Raw genomic sequence first — 24,634 nt, 5'->3', positions numbered from 1 at the left:
GATAGAAAAGCCACGTTTGCACTCATTAATCAACTCTTTTTGCAATATATTGCAAATATAAAAATTAAATACTTACAAAAATAATTATTACTTGCAAGTGTAATATTTCCATAAAAGTATAGAATGCTTAATCAAAGGATACATTTGAATTTTATAAAACGCAACTTTAGAAAAAGTGACATAAAAAGTGACTTGAAAATTACATGTTTTCCCGATCCATAAGAATTTTCATATAAAAACTAGATTTACGGAAAATTACTTGAAGCTAATTTTTACATAATTATTTTTTATCTCGCTATAATCAAGTATAATATTTATAAACCACGTTTTACGCATTGCACAACTCGTATTTCATACGTGTAAATTATCGAGAAAAAATAAATTGTTAATAATTATATCACTATGTAGCATTTGTAAACATTTCTAAGAACGATACTTTCTGCAATACTTCTTAAGATGATTGAGCAATTAACATATCGACATATGATTAAATATCATCCTCTTTGATTATAAACAATTAAAAAAAATTTTTTTTTAATTATTAAGATTATTAGATCGCTTTTAAATCAACTGTGTGACAACATATAATCAGGCGTTCGAGATTCCACTTAAATAATCATTTACAACAAAAAAAAAACAGCGTTTGCTACGCATTGCGACAAGCACGACGGTGTGTTATTTATACGGAATAAAGAATTACTTCACTTTATGACTCAATGTCGCCAATATATTAAACTGGTATGTCGCTGTTGCCGAAGTGGCACAGCGATAGCTTCAAAAAAACACATAGTTCTGTGACAACTGGCTGCTCTACTTCGACGCAACGCCGAGATTCACTAATGCTAATGATTGATGATGAAAAAAAAGATTCTTACAAATTGCGAAATCTTTTGCGGAAGATACGCAGTTTATTACGCGAGAACGTAGCTCTCGCGGGAGATATATGGAAGTCAGAAATATGTTAGCTCTTCAAATATCTTTTGCAAAATAAACATCTGGTATATATGCACCAATATGGGTTGTGCGAAAAGCAAACCTCGCTTGAATTTGTTAATAAAAATTTGAGAAGCTCAGACTTAATTGTCGATACGTAAAACTTTTTTGCAAACAAAATAAATATAAATTTCATATCAATGGTGATAAAAGCGTTAAAAATGAGTTAAAACGACGCAGATGTATCGTAACCGAAAAATAGACACACCAGCAAAACGTTTCGCAGAATTATCTACAAATTGTTAAACAAAAGATGAAATAATCACAACTATGTAATTGCCGCTGAAGATAAAATTTCGATAAAGACTTTTGGTAAAAGTAAAATTTGAGGAAAGGAACAAAAATTCATAAGATTAGGCTTAATCGTTGACAAGTTTTTTTTTATCAGAATAACATTGAATCATATGTAAACGTCGGTAAAAAGCGCTAACAATGAGAATAAATTAGAGAGACGCGAACGTTTTATAATTCGATGTTAACAAGACATTCCGCGGAATTATCCGAGAACTGTTAAGCGAAAGAGGAAACAATCTCAACGATGTATTACCACGTGCTATTTACCTTATTCACCCTTCTCACATTAATAATGCAAATTGCGAAGGATGCCGCGAAGCGCCTCCGTCTATCAGGCCTTTTGAAGTTATCGCGCAGCTACGTAATCGCCTATTATGACATGTGCAATGATGTCACTGCGCGCTGACGTACAGTGCGAGAACTGACTTTTCGCCGTTTATCATCATTCAGATTATTTCCGGTGCATGCGAGATATTCCTCGCGACATTTCTTCTCTCGACTATCTCACGCAAACACCACCTGCGTATATCTTATCGCCTATGTGTACTTACCCGCGTGTTTGTCCAGCATCTCGTGGAACCGGTCTATATACTGCATTATGATCGACATCGTTGCCGAAAAACTACCCTGAGGTCTACTTTGGACAAAAAATACGGAGCGAAGTCCGTATCACCCTCTCGCGGCGATCACCTCCTCTCCTCTGAAACAAGAATAAGTAGTTGTGATCAGACATGCACAACGGTTTTTTAAAGAACATATTTTAACGTAACCGTGAGTCAGTAACGGTATTCCGTCCTGCTTCAAGGATATTCGAAATCTATGAAAATAGTATCGATGTATCCTGTATCTTGTTTAAAATAAACTAAATACACAATATAATCCAATATAATTATTCAAAATATATAAAATAATTAATATTGATCTACTGTTGTCGTAAATAATATTTTTGATTATTTAATCAAGTTTAGCTACCAAGAAGCAATGTGCTATATGTCAAAAGATAAATGCAACTGATTAATAGCCAGACACTTGAATTCTGTATCTCATAATAACGCTGGTAATTTTTAAACAGAGTCTAGTGGACCCTCCGTCAAACAATCAAGATGCGGTCGTAGAATATAGTACTGAATGCTGCGAAATTTCGTTAAAATAATCCCATCCGCTCGCGCCTAAGCTCGCCGTCTCGAATTTCGAGTTTCCTCCGCGGTGACGTCGGTACGTTGTACAGCAGTCGGCGCGTGTTACAGCCACCGATTTTTTTCATACGAAAAGCGGTCATCCTCGACACAATCAGACATCGCGCAATTCACCGGACCGACCATGAATCGACACGACCTTGAACCATTATAGCAAACACGTTCCGTCCGTTCGTATCATACAACGGCGCGATTGAATTTCACTCGCGCGAAGAGGACGCGCGCCGTCGCGAATACGCAAACGAGCGGTGTACCTGCCGACACGGTCGTGCATTTCTCTTCGCGATCCTGGAATCTACTAATCCTTCTGGTTTCTTTCATGCCGATTGCTGTCGTTTGCATTGCGTTTATAACATCAACTGCGAGCCATCCAGTAAATGTAACGAAAATAGCTTGTCGGGAAATAATTTCAAAAAAATTTATTTAAAAATATAAATTGACTTTATAAATGACTGAACATTAAAATTGATAATTTATGCACACTGTCCCACTTGTTCAAGGCTATCAATTGCTCCACTTGCTACATCAGCTTGTTCGTTGTCAAAAGAAAAAAAATAAACGGTCCGATTTTTAAAAGTGTGTTGAAAAAGATAAATCACGAAAATAACGGTAAGTAATTTGAAAAATGTTATCTTAAGGCTATTTAAGATTATCTTAACGGACCAGCGTTAATTGACAATGTTATTCGCACTATGAAACACCGTAATAAAGTTTAAAATTCTTCAACCTAGTGATGTAATTATAATAGAGAACTAAGAATGTACAAAGTTCGCAAATATTTTGCATAAAAACACGAAAAAAAAACACGAAAAATACTAATTACAGTTTCCACACTTCGAAGAGAAAAGTGCAATTAATTACATTGTCAAATCATCGACGGTGTTCGTTCGTCGTCCAAACAATTCGATAACCCGTCGAATTTCATTCTTAAAAAAATATTCACGAAACACAATTAATTAACTTGAAACACAAAACAGTACCGGTCGGACGATTTCTGCTATTAATACGACTTTTGTGTAAAAAAGCAAAATTGCGCGCGCCTCGGGAGTTATAAATACATACACTTCACGCGCGATTATTGATAAAATCTACTTGAGATACGGACCTTTTAAAGTAAAGCTCACGAATCACTTGGTTCCGAAGTCTACTTCCGCTCTCTCCGGATTGCCGAGTCAGACGTAACGCGAGTGCGTGACAAAATCGGCCGGACTGATTTTAATCACACGCTGCGATTTCTCGGAGGATTGCCAACACGAGATCTGGGACCTGCGGCAGGAGAAGACACTGACGAACCGTCGAACGAATGGAGGTCGATCGCGGGGTTCTCCCGAGCGAGCGATCGAGCGAGGCGAGGTGAAGCGAGACGATCGTAATCGCGCGCGCTACTAGGTGTTTTGCCTGCTTGCAAAACGAAAAGCCGAAAACGCGCCGAGCAAGCGAAATACCTCTCGGGAATTATGTTGCGAAAACTGTATACATTATAACACACTGAGGCTCGGCACGCAGAAAACGCGGCCGCACGGGATCATGTGCGTGTCCGCTGCTGCCTTACGCTCGTTACGCAAGGAATATCGGTCGCACCTGCACAAACGTATGTGCCGCCGTCGGCAGCTCGCGTCTGTCTACCTGGAATCGTCATTTAGTTTAATCAAAAAGAGTGAGAGAGAGAGAGAGAGAGAAGAAGAAGAAGAGAAAGAGAGAAAGAGAGATGAAGAGGGGAGAAAGTGGAAGTGGGAGATATCTTTAGCAGACCTACCTATTACTAATAACGAAGATATCTCTCGCGTAACATATTACGTACGGCTTATTCCCGGTTTGAAGCAATGTGAACTTTGTTCGCCATTCGCTTTAAATATGTTTCATTTTATTTTTTGGAATTAACGAATTTTCCATAACGTAATAATTTTAATTTTGAACACTTTTCTTCAGCGTAAAATCACTCACGTCATTAATGCAATCTCATCCGATTTCACGCTGGACCAGACTTCCGATTTCCAGTTTGAAATAACATTCATTATTTATATGCTTCGACAAATTTTTTGTAGATTTTTTATATTTTACAGACTATTCGTTTCTTATGTTCGTACAATATTTTATCATTTTAATGTTTCTTCTCATTACAGTGCAGAGTAATTTCTGTTCACGCAATGCTTCTTTCGTGCGACGTCCGCGTAACGATGCATCCGATGAACCCTTTTAATGCGAGTATAATTCAGGATCTAAGGTATCCTTATCTTGAAATTAAACTGTAATTCGAGATACGAGAGCCGAAACTTGAGTCCTTTCGCGGAATAAATTCGTTCGTAGATGGTTCGTTCTTCAAGAATAAACTCGAGAATTTATTCATCTCATTTTCGTGAGATACGACGATATTTTGCCCTAAAGAACACCGCGCGCTAATGGGCCGGTATCTTTATTTAGCCTAAGGCGCGCCTGTCTGCGGCTATTTTGCGATCCAAGATAAAATCGCGGAATAATGATATACGAATTTCGCAAAGCGCTTTACATTTATCATCGCCCCAGTTAAAAAAATTTATCTTTCCGACATCGCAAAACCTTTGTGACATTAAACTTCTAATTTCTCACCGCAATCATGTTGAATTATGACGCCAAAAATTTTATAAAATTTTTTCTTATGCGTCGAAATGCGTAAATTGATTCCTTCACATTCACGTTAATTAATATAAATTAACAAAATACATCGAGATTTTCTGTTTATTTCACAGATTAAAAAAGTGAGTAAATCTAGAGCAAGTGTTATAATATCCACTTTGATACACGTGGATAAAATTACATGTAAATTTAATAATACAGAGAAAAAAAGAATATTTGACCAACTTATATTATTCGATGCGAGTAATGGTATACGAATGAAATAATCTGTGTCAACTGCAAAAAAACTTACATAATTTTTCGCTTTGATATTATAGCTCGGTATATTGCAGTAAAGAAATGTGAGTTTTAACGACCGACACTACATTAGATCATAGTATTACGTTGCGGAATTCTTCGCGAACGATTGTTCGCGTATTACAGAAGTCTGCAAGAGGTCTTTGTGCGAGTGTTTTCCTTGTGGAAAAAGCGACATCGCGACACGGCGGCAAAGTCGCCTCGACTTTATCTACTTGCGCAAATAAACGGCAGGGAGACGCTATCTGCTGGTTGCATAATGATTTTTACGATAATCACGCGGGGCAGCATAACGCAGCCCGCATCGTGCGGAGGGTTAAATCGGGATGTGATACAACAACGACGACAGTGACGACGACGATGACATCGTCACCGACGACGGTCGTTGCGCCTACTGGAACGCGTCCAATCTTACGGACGTCGATCGTGAAAGTGTCTTTTAAGCCTCGTCGTTGATACTCGGCCACGGCGTTCGGCTCAGCCACGTTTAAACAGCATCGCAGAAAAGTTAACGAATATGGCTCATGCTTTGCAATAATGGATTCAAGGGCCTCGGGTCCGTCTTTGTCACTTTGTTACAATCAACCCGTTCGAACGGATTCGTTAGTCTCCTCATTGAAAATTTTACTCAACACTGCAATGAGCCGTTGAAAAACATCAGCAGCATATTATGATTGCACAATTGAAATAAATTCATGAATTGAAATTCATAAAGAACATAACTTATTAAAATAGAAAAAAAATTAATTAAATCTATAAGGTATAAGATTACTATAGTTTTTAGGGATAAAGTAATATTGGAAAATATTTTGCGGCACGTAACATTATAAATGGAATTCTATCTTCAACTCGTGTTATAGATCGTTTAATTGTTAAGAAATCCGTAGCTTTGATCTTAGACGCGTGCTCTAAATTATCGCGCTTTACGCTAAACAAAAGCAATATTTCCGTCACGTATGACTTTATCGGAATCTTTTTGCATCTGGCACAGCTTGATGCCACAGCGAGCCGAAAGTGCAAGTGTAACTATTATATACGACGCAACCAGCCGGTGCTCTTAAGTAATAGTAACTTGCGCGCTTGAGTAACGAAACGGAGAAAGATGGCAAAGACGCGGTGCAAGAAGGAAAGAGAAAGACGAGACAGACGAGAATCTGAGAGAGACAGAGAGAGAGCGAGAACGGAGAAAGGCTTATTGGTCTCCGGCATACCGTCGTCAGTTGACACTCCGAGAAATTGCGGTCGCGTGCTGTCACTGTCCAACGCGCGCGCGTCGAAGAAAAGTGCCGGATCGACGATTCTGTCTCGGATTACGGCTTTGCTATAATGAACGCAGCTGGCTCGCATGGCCTGAAACTATGAGTTCTGATTAAGCAGCATCTGCCGACGAAGCGAGCCGTGTTAATTCCGAACAACGGACTTAATTTTTCTATTCCGAAACTATTTCAAAATAATTTAGCTTCTCTCGAAAAAAATGCTTTGGAAATATCATCATCATGAAAGATTAACCTTATAAAGAAAAAAAATTGTTTTGAATTTTTTGTATATATCTATTAATTTTAATTAATATTGAAAAAATATAAATATCAATATTATGATTGATTGTAGGCACACACAGTTGCGTTATAAATCCTTTAAAGCTAATTTACAAGCATCCAAATGATGGCAATGGAAATAAACACACTGTGAGCTCATCATCAATAAAATATGAGATAATATCCTGCCAGCGTCCGACATTATTGACATATTATTTCCATGCGTCCAAGCGTCAGTAAATCGACTCGCTAAAAGCAAGTCGTAATCGCGAAGAAAGTGCGATGTAACACTGTAGTGTGTGGTGCATTTCGCTTCAAACGCACGCATGTTATCGCTCACACAAATAATCGTATGTAATTAAGACTGAAAAAAAAACAGAGCATACACTGCGTGCCAGTCGATGTCGGGGATAGAGAAACTCCACGACTGACAGGTGTCAAATCGTCGTCACCTGCGAACCTACGAACCCACGGAAAGTGCAAACGCAACTCGCAAATTCTCGCATTACGCGACAATATTGCATAACGGTTGGGATGAAGAGATCGTATGTATCCAAGATATAGTAAAAACAAAAAAAAAGAGGGGGGGGGGAAAAGAAGAAAAGAGAAAATAAAAATCAACCGTATAAGGCGCGATGGCGAGCAGCGTGCGCCATAATCAATTTCCGGAAAAGCGAGCAGAATCGCGCGACGAGATTAGAGCGATTAAACGCGACTGAATGCGGTGACGCGGCTTTATCATGGCGTCACCAACTCGCGGTTACATCTTAGACAACAATGTATTCCTCGTTTAGACAGGGTGTAAACATCGCGTACTTTCTCTCGGCCGCGGGCGCCGGAGGCTGAATTGAGAGGAACGCCGTTTTTCTCCGCAATGGACGCCGCCGGCGAATAAATAATCAAAGATTGAAAAACAGATGAATTTAAGTTTCAATTGTCTGAACAAATATTTAGTAAATCAATATTAAAAGAATTTTATAGAAAAATATTTTTTTCTTATTAGAACAATATTTTTCTGTGAGAAATTATGTCATCGCTGAAATATTGATTTCCAAAGAAAAGTTGTAAAAAAATAATATCTAAGATCAAGCTGTCATAAAGAACAACAATATTAAAATCAAAAAGACATAATAGAATCTTGAGAAACGTATTCATTTAAATAATTCGAAATCACAGTATACAAAAAAATATATAGTGAATATTTTAGCATGTGTTATTATCTCTTATATTATTTTCCCACAGATAGAATCAATGTTTGGAAATAAAGGGACACCGTGATTGCCGTGCGCGTGATCTCTCCTGTTATTACGAGAAATCGTCGAGATGGCACGTATCTGCAGATGAGTGGCATTTCGGTAAGGCGCCGCTTCCTCTCTCGCGCTGATCGTCGTCATGTTTTTCGCCGGTTAGATTATCGCGGCACGTAATAAAAGTACAAACACACACGTGAAATCGCGAAAAGAGCGCGCGTCGAGGTCACCGTCACCTCAATCGGTCGTCGCGCGATGATTACAACCGCCCGGCCGATCACGCTCGAAGAGGAAAATTCAAAAACTTTGAAGAGAAGAATCGAAGTCTCTGACAATCTTTAGAAGATCATTATAAGATTATTGAATGTTATAAAAAAGTAATATATACTTTATATCAACTGTATATCAAGAAATAAAGAAAACGATAAGAGAACGTCTGACGATAAGAGGAAAGAATTATTATCACGACCACGATAAACTAATCTTTTTCTGAGTATCGCGCAAGACTATCAGATATTAAAATGTTTAATCACATATGGGTGAACGACATAATTAACGTGAGCGCGATTAATTGAAACGGCATAATTTATAGCATCGCCACTATCATAGCGGCGAGAACGTCTTAGACGCCGAGAACAACGCGCTCTCAAGGACTCAAGGTTGGACTTTCTTTCTTTTCGACGTAACGCACGCGCGGGTCACGCATGCCTTCGATCGGGAGCTCGTTAATTGCATAAACCTTGGGTGGCGGCTGCTCAACCGATCGGTTTAAGGATTCACCTCGGCGGCACCGTAGTTGGCCACGCCGCTCTCCGCGATTTTACGCGCAATTCGCCGCGTTTATGTAAGAGGATCGAGTTATAATGAAACACATCCTGTGACTAGTAGTCAGAAAAATTCTTTACTCTTTATGAAGAAATAACTCAAAAATATGGACATTTCTATAAGTTCTAAATGTGTCATATTTAATAAAAGTATGATTTTCTACATAAGAAAATAATAAATATCAAACAAAAATTATAAAATAAATTTTGTTTCTAAGAAAACCGTTTTTAAAAATCAATTATTTAATAATATTTTTTTCTATTATTGACATTGGAGAATGGAATAGATTTTACAGATAATAATTATAAATTTGATATTTATCCGCTCTTGAGTCAAAATTGCTGAAAACCATAAAAATAATAAATTATAAATATAAATGCATTAAAAGAATCTGTTTCGAGAATAAAGAAAGAATCTTAAAATCGTTAAAAAAATCGAGTTTTAGATCGAACCTTTGATGGTATCGAAAATAGAATGGAGCGACATAGACGCATCAATGAATTTCATTCGCGAGAACGCATCTCAATACTGGACGTGAACCTTGTACCCCGCTTGATTTATGCACTTGCTAAATATTTACCTCTTCTGCTCATATTTGTATCGACAAACACTTCGTTATACACATGCTTTTTGTATAACAGAATAGTGTTATTCTCTACCCTGTTTTCGCATCTTATCGCCAACATAATCGCAAAGCAAAAAATCGCATGATAATATTCCGTATTTGAAATCCGTTTCAAAACAGTCACACAGATTTGCAATGTAAAATAACGCAAGCAAACAAACAGAAAACAAAAAATGTTATTGCATTTTTTGGTATCGAGTCTTTTTTCCAATTTTAATGCAATTTTTTAATTTTTTGCAAAGGTTGAAAGGTGAAACCTACGAATGCAATAAAGCTGAGCGAGATGATGTTACACGCAGCCGCTCTAATACCGCTTTATCTGAAATTATGCGACTGTCCTCGGGCGTGCATCACGAGCGAACGGGCACACGCATTTAGCGCACGTGTGTTACGAAGCTACCGTGCGAGTTACGATAACCGCAGAGACCAGGGCAAGGTCGAGACGTCGTGGCAGTTTCGTGAGGAGACGTATTTGTGACTCCCACGCAAATTGGCGATTCTAAGCCGCCAAGATAACGTCGTTATTCTCCCCGAAGAGGAATTGTGGTGACAACCGAAGAGGTTGTGACATAAGGCTATTAAAACTCCCAATTCCTCACTGTAATCCTATTATACTATGATGTCAGAAATCATGTCGATCTTTTTTCATGTTTCTTACATCAAAATAAAGAAAACCACTTAAATTTATTAATATAAATTAGTAAGATATTTTCTTTCCGATTCAAAAGGCTCTCCTTTCGATTTGTAAATAAACAGCTGTAGATTTTGATCGCTCGTTTTGGTTGAAAATATAAACTGTGTAGACTGAATTATGTGTGCATTTACTAACAAAAAGAGTAGTTTTCGTTTTTATCAATTGATATTATCGTACGAGATTATAGTGACGTATGGGAAAAAACTCATTTATTCGACGTATATTGCAAAAAGGAAATTCACATAATTCCTTGCCTCTAACGTCATAATTCAATATAGTCGCAATGAGGAAACAGTAGCCTTAAATCTGCGAATACAGTGGATTTCTGCTTTCCGAGAGGGACTCGCCGTTACGGGTCGACGTTCACGATGAAACGCGACATTCTAATGATCCGGGGAGAAGTATGACCTTTGGCATTTCTACTAAAGTTGCACAACAATGTTGCAGTCACGTATCTTTGATCCCTGAGGTAAGATGTTACGCGGCATCTCATCACAGTTGATAATAATCATTAATATAAGAAATCGTCTGCCTCGATACAAACTATTTTGTTATTTCGGTATAAGAACAATGGAGAATCCTTTTTTTTCTTACTTATTTGCATTCTCATACATGACAGACTTTGAGCCTTGAATATTTTATTAACATTGAATAGCACATTAGATATAAATAATATTAAAAGCAAAAGCAATCTGAATATCGTTTTGGATATACATATATGATTTAATGATGTATAATGATGGATCAAATTTATTTTAATACATTCAAAAATGAATCTGGACTTCATATATTTTAAATAACATTTAATAATCATTTTTAATCCATTATTTTTAGATTCTTTAATCAGAATGGCAAAGAGAATGCACGAGATGCAAATAAGTAAGCAAAAAAAAAAATTCTGCGTAGTTTTTTACCGAAATAACAAAATGGCCTATATGATTGATGACTTCTTATATTAATTATCATTATAAATCTTCTCTTAATGAGATGCCGCATAACATCTTTCGCAATACTTTTAATTATTCACGAAATATTAACAAGAAAAATGATCAAAAAAATAGGTGATAAAGATATTTTCGCGTCTTCATTAATCATTAAAGAAGATTCAAAAACAATGGATTAAAAATATTTATTAATAGTCTACAAAAGATACGTTAATTTCAAACAGTACTAAAAATTTATTTCGCACTGTTAACAAAAATTGTGGCTTTTATTTAATCATACTTTCATGATTCTTTAATCATTCTACATCATAAAGAGTCTCTCTCCTGTCCTCTTCACTTTCTTTGTTTAATTAAATCTAACTTTATTCTTGCGTCGTTGATACAATTTTTGATATCTTATTTTTTATCATCCAAGTTTAAAACTTTCACCCACAGAATCCAATTTGTACTCGAATATTTTTCGAATAAAATACATAGAACACGTAAAAGTAGAATATATTATAATTTATAATAAGCGACTTAATAAATTCAGATTGCAATGTGAAATTTCATATATATGAACAACGATAATTGTATATATAATCCGCATAATTATAGTAGCTTAATATTATCAACTGAATAAATGTGTGTGTATATCGGAATAAATCAACGAAATTTATATCGAAATAAATGAATATCCTCTTCCGCTACATCCATTACATACATTTAGCTCACGGAACTCGCCCAAACTATCATCGATCGTGGAGAAATCGAAATAGGAACCATCGCGCATCCGAAACCGGTCTTGCATGTTGCGTTATCTCCGCTATTATATAGCGTGGCCACGAATTCGCCAGTAATTCGAAAAATCAATGTTATTTCGACACTGAGGGAAAGTCGGCTTTAAATAAGTAACTGAATTGAAAAAATTAGATTGAAAAAGAAATTTCAGCGGCCATAAAATGCGCGCGATTCCGGGGCGTCTCCGTGATTGCATCGGAACGTTATCTCACCCGATTGCGGATATAACGAGCAGATCGCGAGAACTGTGTAAGGTCGATGATGTAATGGGGACGAGAAAGCGGATACCCGATCTCGGCGAGTCGACCTTCGAAATTTTTGTTTCCGCGTGCTTCCAGACAACCTTTCGGATATTCACGGAGAGTGAGAAGGCAAATTGCGCGGTCCAAGTCGGGGAGGACAATCGATCTTTTCTTTTCGCGAGCGCAATCCCGGCCGAATGCGAGAGCGATCGAGCAGCAGCAGCTGCAGCCACAACAGCGGCGGCGGACCTGCAGCATGCAAGCGCACGGGGAAAGTGCATAGCTGCATGAAGTTGTAACTTGCCGAGAGTCGCTGTAACGCATTAACAGCGACGCATAGAGAGAGAGAGAGAGAGAGAGAGAGAGAGAGAGAGAGAGAGAGAGAGAGAGAGAGAGAGAGAGAGAGAGAGAGAGAGAGAGAAAGAGGGAAAGAGAGAAAGAGGGAAAGAGAGAAAGAGGGAAAGAGAGAAAGAGAAATGCGCGAGGAGTGGACGGAGGCAGGGAGAGAATCCCCTTATATAAGTTGCATATTAAAGTCATTCCTTAACGTCGCCGATGGGCTACTGCCGCCGAACGAAAACACGTTATCAACGGCCTTTCGAAAGATCCACCTAACAGCCTCATGTTTCACTGCACTAGTCGTCAATAATGCCTCGCGTTACCAGTGTGCGATTTTCAGACTTCAAATGCATATCTACATATTCGTGCGTTATGATTATTGGTTAAAAGTTTTTCAGCTATTCAAATGACTTGTCGTTTGATTAAAAAATGCTAATTTTAAGTTTACAAAATTCCAAGCTAAATTGAATGCAAGAATCCAAAATCATAAGTGTGAAGCGTTAATGACGCATGCTGTACGTTACGGTGGAACGCGCAAGGTGGCAAATGTAGCATGCCACATCGAAAGTAATAAGTGTTGCCTGAAAAAGTTACGCCGATTGCAACATCGCCGATTTTAAATTAAAGAAACGGTGCAAGTTGATTTCGATCGATTATCAAACTGCAACTTCATTGACAAACAAATTCACCACGCAAAGTTCACTTGAGATAGTTGAGTATTAAAACAGATATTAAAAACAAGTTATATAAAAATATATGTATAATTATACAATACTTTCATCTAATGTTTCTATGATATTAACGTTTCGCGCGCGCGATATGTAAAAGATAAATAAATTAAAGACATGAATATCGCGTATAATGAGAACGACAAAATAATAGATATGTCAATTTGTGAACAGCGAACGAGAAATTAAAATAAATCATTTCGACTTCGACGTAAATTCGCGAGCGCGAGTCACATGATTTTAATTTATTAGCGCGTTAAATAATAAATTGAATTTTAAATAATTTTAGCAAATTACACAGGCCTGCGAAATTAAGGGTCCTAAAAGATACAAAAAGCAGAGTAGTGATTTTCTAGGTAATTTTGGTCGCTGAATCCGAATCCGTCAGCAAAAAATGTCCATCACGTCAGGTTTTTGAGAAAAATGGGGTAATATGGGCCAAAAACAGTGATTTTTGCCATTTTCAAGGCGTTATTATGGCTGACTCAAATAAATTTTTAACATTCTGTCTGCGGCATCTTAAAGCGCCATATTTTGTCTTCAAATATTAAATATATAAGCTGTTTATAAAAAATTCGATGTACGTCCATAAAAATAATTTTAGATCCGTGACATTTGGGTTTACATTTACATTTAAGATACTCTAAATAAATATTAAGATATTCTAAATAGATGATTCTTGTGTTATGATAATACGATGATACCATATCTTTATCTTCTTATCACAATAATATATGTACCGTTTCTGAAGGTTTTCAAAGCACATTTTTTTAGCGTTTCAAATTCAAAAATTTATTGTTAGACTAAAACTTTAAAACGCGCTATTGATCGTGTCAAATACTACCTTCTAAGTCCTCGTCCTTGTTTAACAAAACCGACGTTAAATGACATCCCGAATCAAATAATCGTGAAACCGTGGACCTCGTAAGAAAAACCCGGGCACATCCGCGCGCGCGCGATCACAGACCTGCTGAAAAATTCGGGAGAAAGCAAAACTCGTTTCGATCTATGTCAGAAAATTTGCCGACCGTGTCGCAACACAGCACGTTTCACGTAATAGGTAGATAAGTTGACGCGCGCGCGGTGTCAGCTGCGCGAGCCATATGTAGCCGCGCGCGCGATCGCCAAGATTTAATCGGCGTTGTTAAAGACGGGCTCGAGACGAATCGCGAGTGATATCGTCATCGATACACTTGATCAAATAAATCGACGATCAACCGAATCGCACCCGTGATCGCTACTCTTCCGCGCGACTGCGCGCGACACGGTTGTGTTCAATATTATTAAAAGTGCGCGGCATGCGTACTTTTTTGCATCTCGTGTGTGGATTATACAACAGCTTTTACCGATTGCGATACTGTATACAGTAACCGGCACACCGGTTGCTTAGGCAGAAACTAGTTTACTCGGTTTACGCACGGATTACGCGAGACCGCATAAACCATACCATTCCACCGAGCGATGTTGGAATAAATAATATTAATTAATCCTCCGATATGCAATACAATTTGTATACCTTACTTAAATCTTATTCTCAATGAAGAATAGCAGATGTCAGGTGCATTAATAATGTTCGATATGTCCACATTGAAATTTTAAATTAATATTTAATAAATATACCGTTTCCTTTTTACATGATCAATTGTATGGTACTATTGCTTTATGTTCGTAAGTAATAAAAATATCAAAGGGTTGCAAAGTATTCTTGTGAATATCGACATATCTGACATCAATAGAACATTTGATTACATTTAGTATAATTGCGTGCATAATTTAATAATTGTAGACTAAAATAAAAATCAACTTCTCTACATTAATCTCTCTGTAAAACAAATTAATATTCTGAACTTAAACTTGTAACAGAAAAATACAAGCAAAAATGCAAATGGAAATACATAGAAATCATACTGATAATTTGTGCAGAATATTCCGATATTCAAAGTACAACAAAAAAATAATCGAAAGAATATATTAATATTGATTTAATCCGTATAATTTTGAAAGTGATGTAAGTCCAATTTCGAAAAAAATCGATAATATGGTATTTTTAAATAAACAGAAATGCAAATTTTTTAATATTTTGTGGACAAGAAAAAATGAACCTATACCACTTTCAAAATAAACGGCTTAATTATAAATTATTAATAAATTCTTAATCTAAATAATAATAATTAATATTAATTTATTATTGCTTATACAGATCACGGATGCCCTTCGTACGTGCCGCAAAAAATGAAAATAAATCGCATGTCACGAAGTAGCTTTTGAACGCGCCTGTCATTAATGCACCGAATGTAAATTAATATATAATTTTTATTCTTATGACTTCTGTAAAAGCGAAATATATTAATTTATTATTGCTTTTGATAAGGTAGATCAATCAGTTAGATCAATCATCATTATCGATTAAATTTAATACACGATTTAGCTATATGAAAGATGTATTATTATTGAAAGATGATATGCAAAGAGCCTGTCTGAGCTTAATTTATTATATCAGTCAATCAACCTAATCTCTAATTAGAATGAACAGTTCTCCGACACTTTTGAGAAATGTCTTCATAAATAAATAAATCCAAAATACATAAATACATGAAAATTAATTACAATACTATATAAATAATTAAATAAATAATTATGTAATACAATGATGTGGATATACAAATATCGCGTAATTATATGCAACATTATCTCGCACAAAACATCATGTAAATATCTAGTTGTATCAGAATTAATCATAATACTAAATGTTACTGTAATTGCGAGTCTTGAATTATTACTTACGTAAAAATTAGAACAAAAAATTATGAATATAACACTACTTGCAAATGAAAGGCCTTGGAAAGGCATATGCAAAATTTTATTTCACGATTGCGGAAATCATGAGAATAAAAATTACATATAAATTTACATTCGGTGCATTAATGACATCCGGCGCGTTCAAAGGCTACTTTGCGATTTATTTTTATTTTTTACGGCACGTACGAAGCGCATCCGTGATCTGCATAAGCAATATAAACGCCTTAAGTATTATAAAAAAATTTGCAGAATATAGGCATATCTCGAACATCTTTAATGTACTTAATTGTACGCTCGCACGAATATGCATTCAATCCAACATGTATATTTTTTCCTTCATCGATTGTGCCATTGAATTATTTATACGTCTTTGAACATTGAATTATAGAATGCTGGAATGCGTCTTATATCTTTCCGTACAAAAGCATGTAAAACTATCTCACGTTTAAGGAAAATGAAAAAAAATAAATGACATGTACAAATTTACATTCAATGCATTAAAGATATCCGCGGCGTGTTTGCAAGGTTATTTCCTAAGCTCACGAAAAGGACAGCACCGCTTTCTTACTTTTGTAGACACATTCATAGCCTTCGTTTTCGATGTATTTGCAATTTATCAATGTGTCTACGAAAGAAAGAGGCAAAAATAATGCTCTCCTTGTAAACTCGCTGCTCGAGCGCCACGTTCGTATTCTACTATGTGCATACATAGTTCAGTAGTTTGCAAATATTTTCCTTGATATACGGTATATTAAATTATAAAGCATCTGACACCTACTTTCCACGCTTAACTAAACGAGAAATATAAGAAAAAAAATAAAATAAAATACTTTATTAAAATAAAAATCAAAGAAACGTGTTAAATTAAGTGCGTTTTATTAGAAAAATGATTGTGTCGGCTTTCGAAATAACGATGAGTCACGATTAAATCAAATGGACAAAACAATGCAATCTCGTCAGAATTTAATGTACACATGTGGCATAAAAAGTAACGTATATACAATACATACATATAATATGCATGCAAATAAAATACTAATTTTGTTAATCATAATGTCATAAATGTCGCATAAATTATTCTAAAAATTCCAATTTCTAAAAAATTTTTTCAAAAATTTGATTGATGTAGGAAAAATAGTCTAAAACAATATCGTATCGAAGTAAAAAATGCATTTCTTCAAACTATATTATTTAAACTATTTCAAGTTCGACGTCGATATCGTACTGTTAACGAGTTACAGTGGTATTGATACAGCAATAAAGCGCGATCTGATTGCACACAGATATCGTCCTTTGCGTGTCTCTTTCAATGCTGCGTCTATGTTTATAATAATAAATTTTGCAGGATATAATTTGTCAATATCTTCAAGGATTCAATCGAGTAATCACAAATTTTTAATTATCAAGAAAACACTGTCAACCCAAGTTATATTTACGATATGCCACTATGGGCTATACTCCCTTTCGTGTTATTTGACAAGTAAATACGGCGACAATATGAACAGCGATCACATGTTATTACGTTTGAACTAAATTCCGACATATGTTGTGCTTATCGAGAAACATAAATTAGCATTTACGTCGCGTGTTCCAATATTTTCTATTGACTAAAAGCAACGACGCGTCCATAAATAGCGGTGAATTTTTTGGCGTAAAGAAACTTTCCGTAAAGTATTTGGCTTACAAGTTTTGTTTGTGTAAATAAAAAATTGATAGCGCTAGAAAAAAAAAAAAATTTCGCAAACTTTCTAGCAAGAGAGATACAACATCGTGCATGGAACTTTTATTACGAATGATATAACGATATTACTAGCGAGAAACAATGGCTTAGTTTACACCGAGCGTACCAAGTACTAAATCCGCTTAATTTGATTGGTGTAAACGATTTACACCAAGCGGACGAAGCAGATTTAGTACGAATATAGTATTTAGTACACGTACTAAAACGATCGGTGTAAACTAAACCATTGTTGGAATCCAGTCTCGAGGTATTCCACTCTCGATAATGATACGTCGCGGGTTACGTGTCACGTAACGTTAACAATTAATCACAGCACGCCATTGTATTGTTGTCTTATATAATATAAAATAGTACGGACACACATGCGCGAGACGACGCAACTTTGATACTTAATTATCTTTCATCCCGGAGTGGCCGGCTCATTTAGATCCGAAAATGAGAGGCACGATCACATAATTCGAGCAAAACCTTTCGAGCAAGATCTTTCCTAAGAGGTAAAATGTACGTCTTACATCGAGAAAGTGAATGAGAGAGGGAAAAAAGAGCAAGAAAAAAAGAGGGTAAATTAAAACCGAGAAAAAATCGAGTGCTGATTGTGAGTAGTGTAAGAAAATATCTTCTTTCAACATCAGACACGTGCTACAATTTATCTATTTCTTTATCGCAAACATGCTATCTACAAATTTATAGTCAAAACCAATACAACTCCATATTCCTACAGTTGTAAACAAAATTTTTTACAAGAGAAATTCGAGTTGCACAATTTTTTTACAAAGTATAAGAAAAAAAATTTAATAAAAATAAAAATTAGCTCTTTGATAAAAATTTTCAAAAAGAAAAGAATTTAAGTGTAATTTCAAATTGAGAGAAAAATACAAATTAATTGATAAACGACCTAAGGAAATATTAGAAGCTTTTTCGAAACTTGAATTTATTGTAGTAAAGTGTGTGTTAAGAGTCAAAACTCAAAAGTATCGCCCACTTTCTCCATCTTTGACTGTAAAGTACGGTCGCGGAGTCGGATTATCGTAACTATTACGGGAAGTATCGTAACGATCGTGGGAGATCCCTCGTGGCGAGTTATCGAGCCGACTTGTTGACGCAACGTATGTGAGCAATCATCCGTCTCGCTAATCGTGCAGTGAAATGAGCGCAGAAGAACGCGCGGTGCAACGCCGCTCGCATCGTGAAACGTTGACTCTGAGGCTTCCTTCGAACACACATATAAGGATGGCCTAATGACTGTAAATACGTTCATTAAGCGCTCCCACAGTTGCGAACGTGAATCGAACTCGAATTGAGCGCTCGAGGTGATTCACAAGGGAAGGCATTCTGCAAAGAAGAAGGTACGCAGACGGACAGGAAGCAATATTTCGTATGTAATCGGGTAGGTCGAGCACTGATGCGAGAGATCGATCGACGGACGATCGGAAATAATTAAAACGTTCAATCATGAACAATCAAGCATTGGCTCTCTAACTGGCTCTCGCGGCAGGCAAGCTCGTCAATGTTTCAATTTAATTTACGACCACATGAAACGACCACGCTGAACTCTAACTTGGAATCACTTATTAACCGCCGATGCCCCAAGATCGAAATCGGTGTAATTTCTCGACGTCGGGTTCGACTTTCAATGCCGTAGACAAAGATCGATCTATGTGATGTGTTTTTCGATGCCTGTAGTATCAAAAATGGAGCACTCTGAAATTGTATTGATTTAATGTCCGGTTTCATCAACGACGGATAAATTATTTATCAGATAGCGTCCATGTAATTTTCTTTTTTAATTGAAAAAAGAAGATAGATTTGATGAACGCAGATCGATCAATAAATAAAGAATCTCTATGCATCATAAACTAGTTTCGCGAAAAATAATTAAATGAATATATTATATAGTTATTGTGCTATAAATGTGCGATAAATGTTTCACATTAATCATCGTCCTTCAATCATTAATTTTTAATCATTATTATTATTTTATTAAATACTATCGTGAATATTTAAATTATTAATATTATTATTTAGCGTTGACAAAACCGTATAAAAATCTCACTATACTTACTAAGTATTGGAAGATCGCGCGAGTGCGCACCGATTGATCAACGTTTGTCGAAATATCGCAACACACACCACAATCTGCGTAACACTTCAACGAAAGCGAAAGTAGCCTTCCTTCTTTCTCTGACCGCCCAGCGTTCTTGACCGCTCAGCTTTCAGATGTCCACGGGACCAGGAAAAACGAAGGGAGTCGAAAGCACGATCGGCACGATATCGATTTCGACGCGTGATCCGTGAAAAAAAGTTAACGAAGATCTGCTCGGCTTCCTGGAACGCGCGCTTTGACGAACCGAACGTTGAAGTAGTGAGAGAAAATAATTAAAAAAAAAAAGGAGAAGGGAGAGAAGAAAAAAAGAAAATACCGAGCGTTATCGACAGTGCCGATATCGAAACGTCGAACACACTGTCGCCGTGCCAACTCGCGGACTGACGGACGTAACGCCGGTGCATTGCTTTTAACCGATTCGCCATATTGGTACCCACCGTCCCTTCTACCATCTCCTTCTATCATTCTCTGCCTCTCTCTCCTTCCCTCTTTCCTCCTCCCTCTCTCAAGCTCTGTCATTCTGTCTGTCTCATGTCCTCCAGATCTCATCGTCGTATATACCACGCGCGACGCCGAGATCGTAGTTCATCTGCACACGTTTCTGACGTGCCGTCGCTGAGCGTTCTCTAAGTCTCGTGACGTTAGTGACGATGATGCCTAACGCGATAAGATAGTTTGCCGAAAATTGGCGAAGGATCGCAGATTACATCACGTCGCGTTAATTGCACTTCACTGTATGCAAATCATTCGCCTGCACTTTGACACGCTTCCTTGAAATTTAGTCTCTCGTCCGCAAGTCGAGTATTTCGCATAAACGGACTTATACAGGTATTTCCGACGAATTTTAAAGTTTTAATTTTTTTCCAATTTTGTTGATATTCAAAATTTGCATTTTCCACTGAATCACCGACTGACTATCAACTATAGTAATAGATCACTCAATCATTTAAAAATACACGTTTTGAAAAGATGTCTTATGATGAAAATAATTGTGATGAATATGCGTACGTTCGGCAGATAGAGCTCGTTTTCTGCGATTCTTATTATTTACATATTATTATCATAATTATAATTATAATCTTTTACAAAATCCTTGTCATATCTTATAACGGCATCCTGTCTTTATTTCATATTTATTACAAAATTGTAATTTAAAATTATTACACTTAACTAATAAATTTAACTGAGGTACGATAAAAAATATTTCTTAAAAATAAAATATATAAAAAGGCTCAAATGATTAAAACAATCACATAAAATTATCAGGAGCGCAAAATGCCAAAATACCAAATTTTAGTACGATAAATCATATAATCATATTACAATATATACAAACGTTACGACGTTATGACATCAGGCCTTCTACAGTGTACAATAATAAATAATAAATAAATGTTGCACGCAATTATTTAACAAATAAATTAAAGTAAGACATTATGCAAAGCATAAATTATTGTAGGATCTTTGCAGAAAAAATTCTTTTATTGTAATAAATTTATGTCATCCGTATTCATACAGACGCAAAAAAAATAAGATGGAAGAGTCAGAAATAAATGAAACATCTTGTTCAAAAGTTAAAATGTTAGTAACATTTATTTACATGAATTTATTACAATAACAAAATTTTTTCATCTTTATCCGCTGATCTTCCAATAATTTATGCATTGCATGATATGTCTTACTTTAATTTATTTGTTAAATAATTGCGTGCAACATTTATTAATTATTTATTATTATACACTAAAAAAAACCTGATGTCAAGTCAAAAACATTTGTATACATTCTAATGTGATTATATTTATATATATATATATATATATATATATATATATATATATATATATCGCACTAAAATCTGGCATTTTGGCTCTTTGCGCTCTTAATAATTTTGTTTCTTAAAAATAATCGAAAATGAAAAGGCTATAAAAAATCCAAAGACCCAAATAGAGCGTTTTTAAAAGATATTATAAATTAATACATAAAAAAATTACAATTTATCTCAGAAAGAATAACATAAATTCAAAAAAATAAATTGTAATCGAATTTAAATAAATACCTGATTTTAATTATGTTCTGAATAAATAAGTCAATTTTTAATTATATCAGTTTTTAATTATGTTCTAAATAAGTAAGTCAATTAAATTCGTCTGCAAATTTAATTAATCATTTAATTTTAATTGTTTAATTATAAAATGGCATTCCGCCATCCAAACACGATGATTTCAGCAATACCTAATTGTAAATACCGAAGCTTCAAGATATGCCTGAGAGATTAATTTAATTGTTTGACAGTGAACGGAACAAGAAATTTAACATCCGAAGTATATAAATTAACTCGCTAACTATCGATTCTAGAAGTAGCCTTGCATGGTTATCCCAACGAACGTACAATAACGTAAGTGCGGCCATAAAATCGTAAGTAGACGTTTATTTCTGAAACATTGCTCACCGCGAAGATGCTATTTCGAGGTTGGACTTTCCAAGGAAGCGCCGGATATCCCGCCGAAGGTCAATTAGGTTCACTGACACTGAGCAAAAGTCTTTGACAAAATATACCGACCAAAAATTTGGCTTTAACAACAAATTTTATTTTGCCCGTAATTTAATAATCGAATCGAACATGCAAAATAGACAAGAATCGGACCTACGCTTTTGGAAACCTATTCATATTTCCTACCTGGAAATATCCTCAAGTCAAGTCCAAAGATCGCGATCTTGGAATTACATTAAAAAAAAAATTTCTAAAAAAATTGATACGCAAAATCGAATGTTATTTCGTCAATGATCAAGGATAAGTTCAAAAATAAGTCGACTAAAAAGATGCAAAAAATGTAAATCAGAAGGTGAACACAAGGCAAATGTGATTTTATCGGAAACGAAACATCAAACAAGAAATGTTTAATTGAATTTTAAGAGCCATTATATGGAGATAGCGTAAGTATTAATCATGATAGAGGTTTGTGATCGATATATTATGTAAAGAAGTTTCAATGTCTCGACACTGTCATTCTTTCATTAGAATTGAATTATGTCCCGCAAAAAAAGCAATCGTTTTTTTTTATATTTAAAGTGGACATAAATAAAATCTTTTATTTCTTTAATCTTTCATTCTATTTTTAAAAACTCTCACATTTTTCAATCTTAAAAATTAATTTTTTTAAATGTTAAAAATTTGGAGAACTTTGCGAATTAGTTTCTTAACAACCAGTTTTATGAGGTATGCACTTCATATATCCAACACATGTGTTACCACTCTGCGCTTTTAAGGTAATGATATATGACGGTAACATTGCATCCGGAATAATGTTGCACCGATAGTATTTAGCGCAACACTTCGCTTTCTTAACTTTAATTTTGCAAGCGACTTTTGCGATCTAAGAAAAATAACAACGTCGTAAGTATCGACGGCTGGATGACCGTGTAATTATTTTCAGGAAGCGGCGATCAATGTTGCATGACATTTACGTAATGCATAAACATTAGATGCGCTAATCGATTTGATGTCTACCGTTAGGCCATTATTAAATAGAACGTTACGTTAAGATTGCTATAGCGCAATTGATCTTGCGGCTAATCAAGTGTGTGCAAATCGAAAAATACAGAAGAAAAAATGTACACATCCGAAAACTCTACATTTGACGCTTTGTATAGACTATATGCACTATATGCACTATATGCACAATCCTTATATAAGTAACGTTCTTGCAATATTATTTTCCTATTGATTTTAAAAAAATTCATCGATTGCCGCTACAACTTTTTAGAGCTGTGCGAACGTAAGCTGTGCGGAAAAGAAATCACATTTGTCGAATTGTAATTCTGAGATTTTATGAGTTACATGATGTAACCGCATTATGAAAAGCAATCATTTAAGACTCTCGTTTTCTCACTGCAGTACACTTTCATATTGAATTATTACGTTAGAGATGAGAAATCGTGTAAACCTTTTTTCTTGCAATGTACATAAAAACAAATCATTTTTTTTTCGTAGGATAAAATATACCAACAACTATCTTCTTTATTATCCTGCAGTAATAAACAGGTGTAATAAGAATTCAATGTTCAAACCATCATATTTACAATTACATATTAATCAACAAACTGAAGTGAGAAAGTCTTTATTTATTTAACTAAACTATATTATCAGACGTGAGTGGATAAACTTCTCGTTTGCAAATTTCTAATTTAATGTAACTGCAACGATGAACCAGAAATCCTAAAAATTAACGGGACTAACAATGTAGCAAAACTAGCAATCTATCATGCGAATCTTATTACAATGATTTACAATCGTACATTATCGAGCAAAGCTACTGACTGGCGCAGATAGCTCGTAACTCAAGTGACTGATCGTTAATAGCTCTGAAAAGAACATTGATTGTTGCATTGAAAACATAAAAGCTGTTTTCAATTATTTATTAATTAAAAACTATATTATTAATTAAAAACTATATTTTATAACTTACATACATTGTATGTACTGTTGCCGACTCGTGATATACACAAAAATCTAAATAATAGTTAAAATACAATAGAATAATAATATAATAGGAAAAAATCTGATTAGAGTAAAGAATAATCTAAAGAGAAGTAATTTTTCAAAAAAATAAATAAAAATCTAAAAATGTTTATATA

General features: G+C 35.3%; 1 protein-coding gene across 8 annotated transcripts in view; it reads right to left on the bottom strand.

The window, feature by feature from the left end:
• LOC105671264 (very long chain fatty acid elongase AAEL008004) overlaps positions 1–24,634 on the bottom strand; it is a 48,577-nt gene that overhangs the window by 10,647 nt on the left and 13,296 nt on the right. For 4 of the 8 annotated variants that reach the window (XM_012365246.2, XM_012365247.2, XM_012365249.2 and 1 more), the window contains one exon: positions 1,839–1,987. In XM_012365246.2, coding sequence (XP_012220669.1) covers positions 1,839–1,896 — 58 coding nt within the window. In that variant the 5' untranslated portion in view covers positions 1,897–1,987. Of the gene's footprint in view, positions 1–1,838; positions 1,988–3,588; positions 3,750–19,957; positions 20,552–24,634 lie in introns of those variants that run through there. The other 4 variants (XM_012365251.2, XM_012365250.2, XM_012365245.2 and 1 more) reach the window with 4 other exon arrangements.

The sequence above is a fragment of the Linepithema humile genome, chromosome 6, assembly GCF_040581485.1.
Source record: "Linepithema humile isolate Giens D197 chromosome 6, Lhum_UNIL_v1.0, whole genome shotgun sequence".
Classification (NCBI taxonomy): domain Eukaryota; kingdom Metazoa; phylum Arthropoda; class Insecta; order Hymenoptera; family Formicidae; genus Linepithema; species Linepithema humile.
Note: the sequence above shows the minus strand (reverse complement) of the source record. Positions and strands in the feature narration are given on the sequence as shown.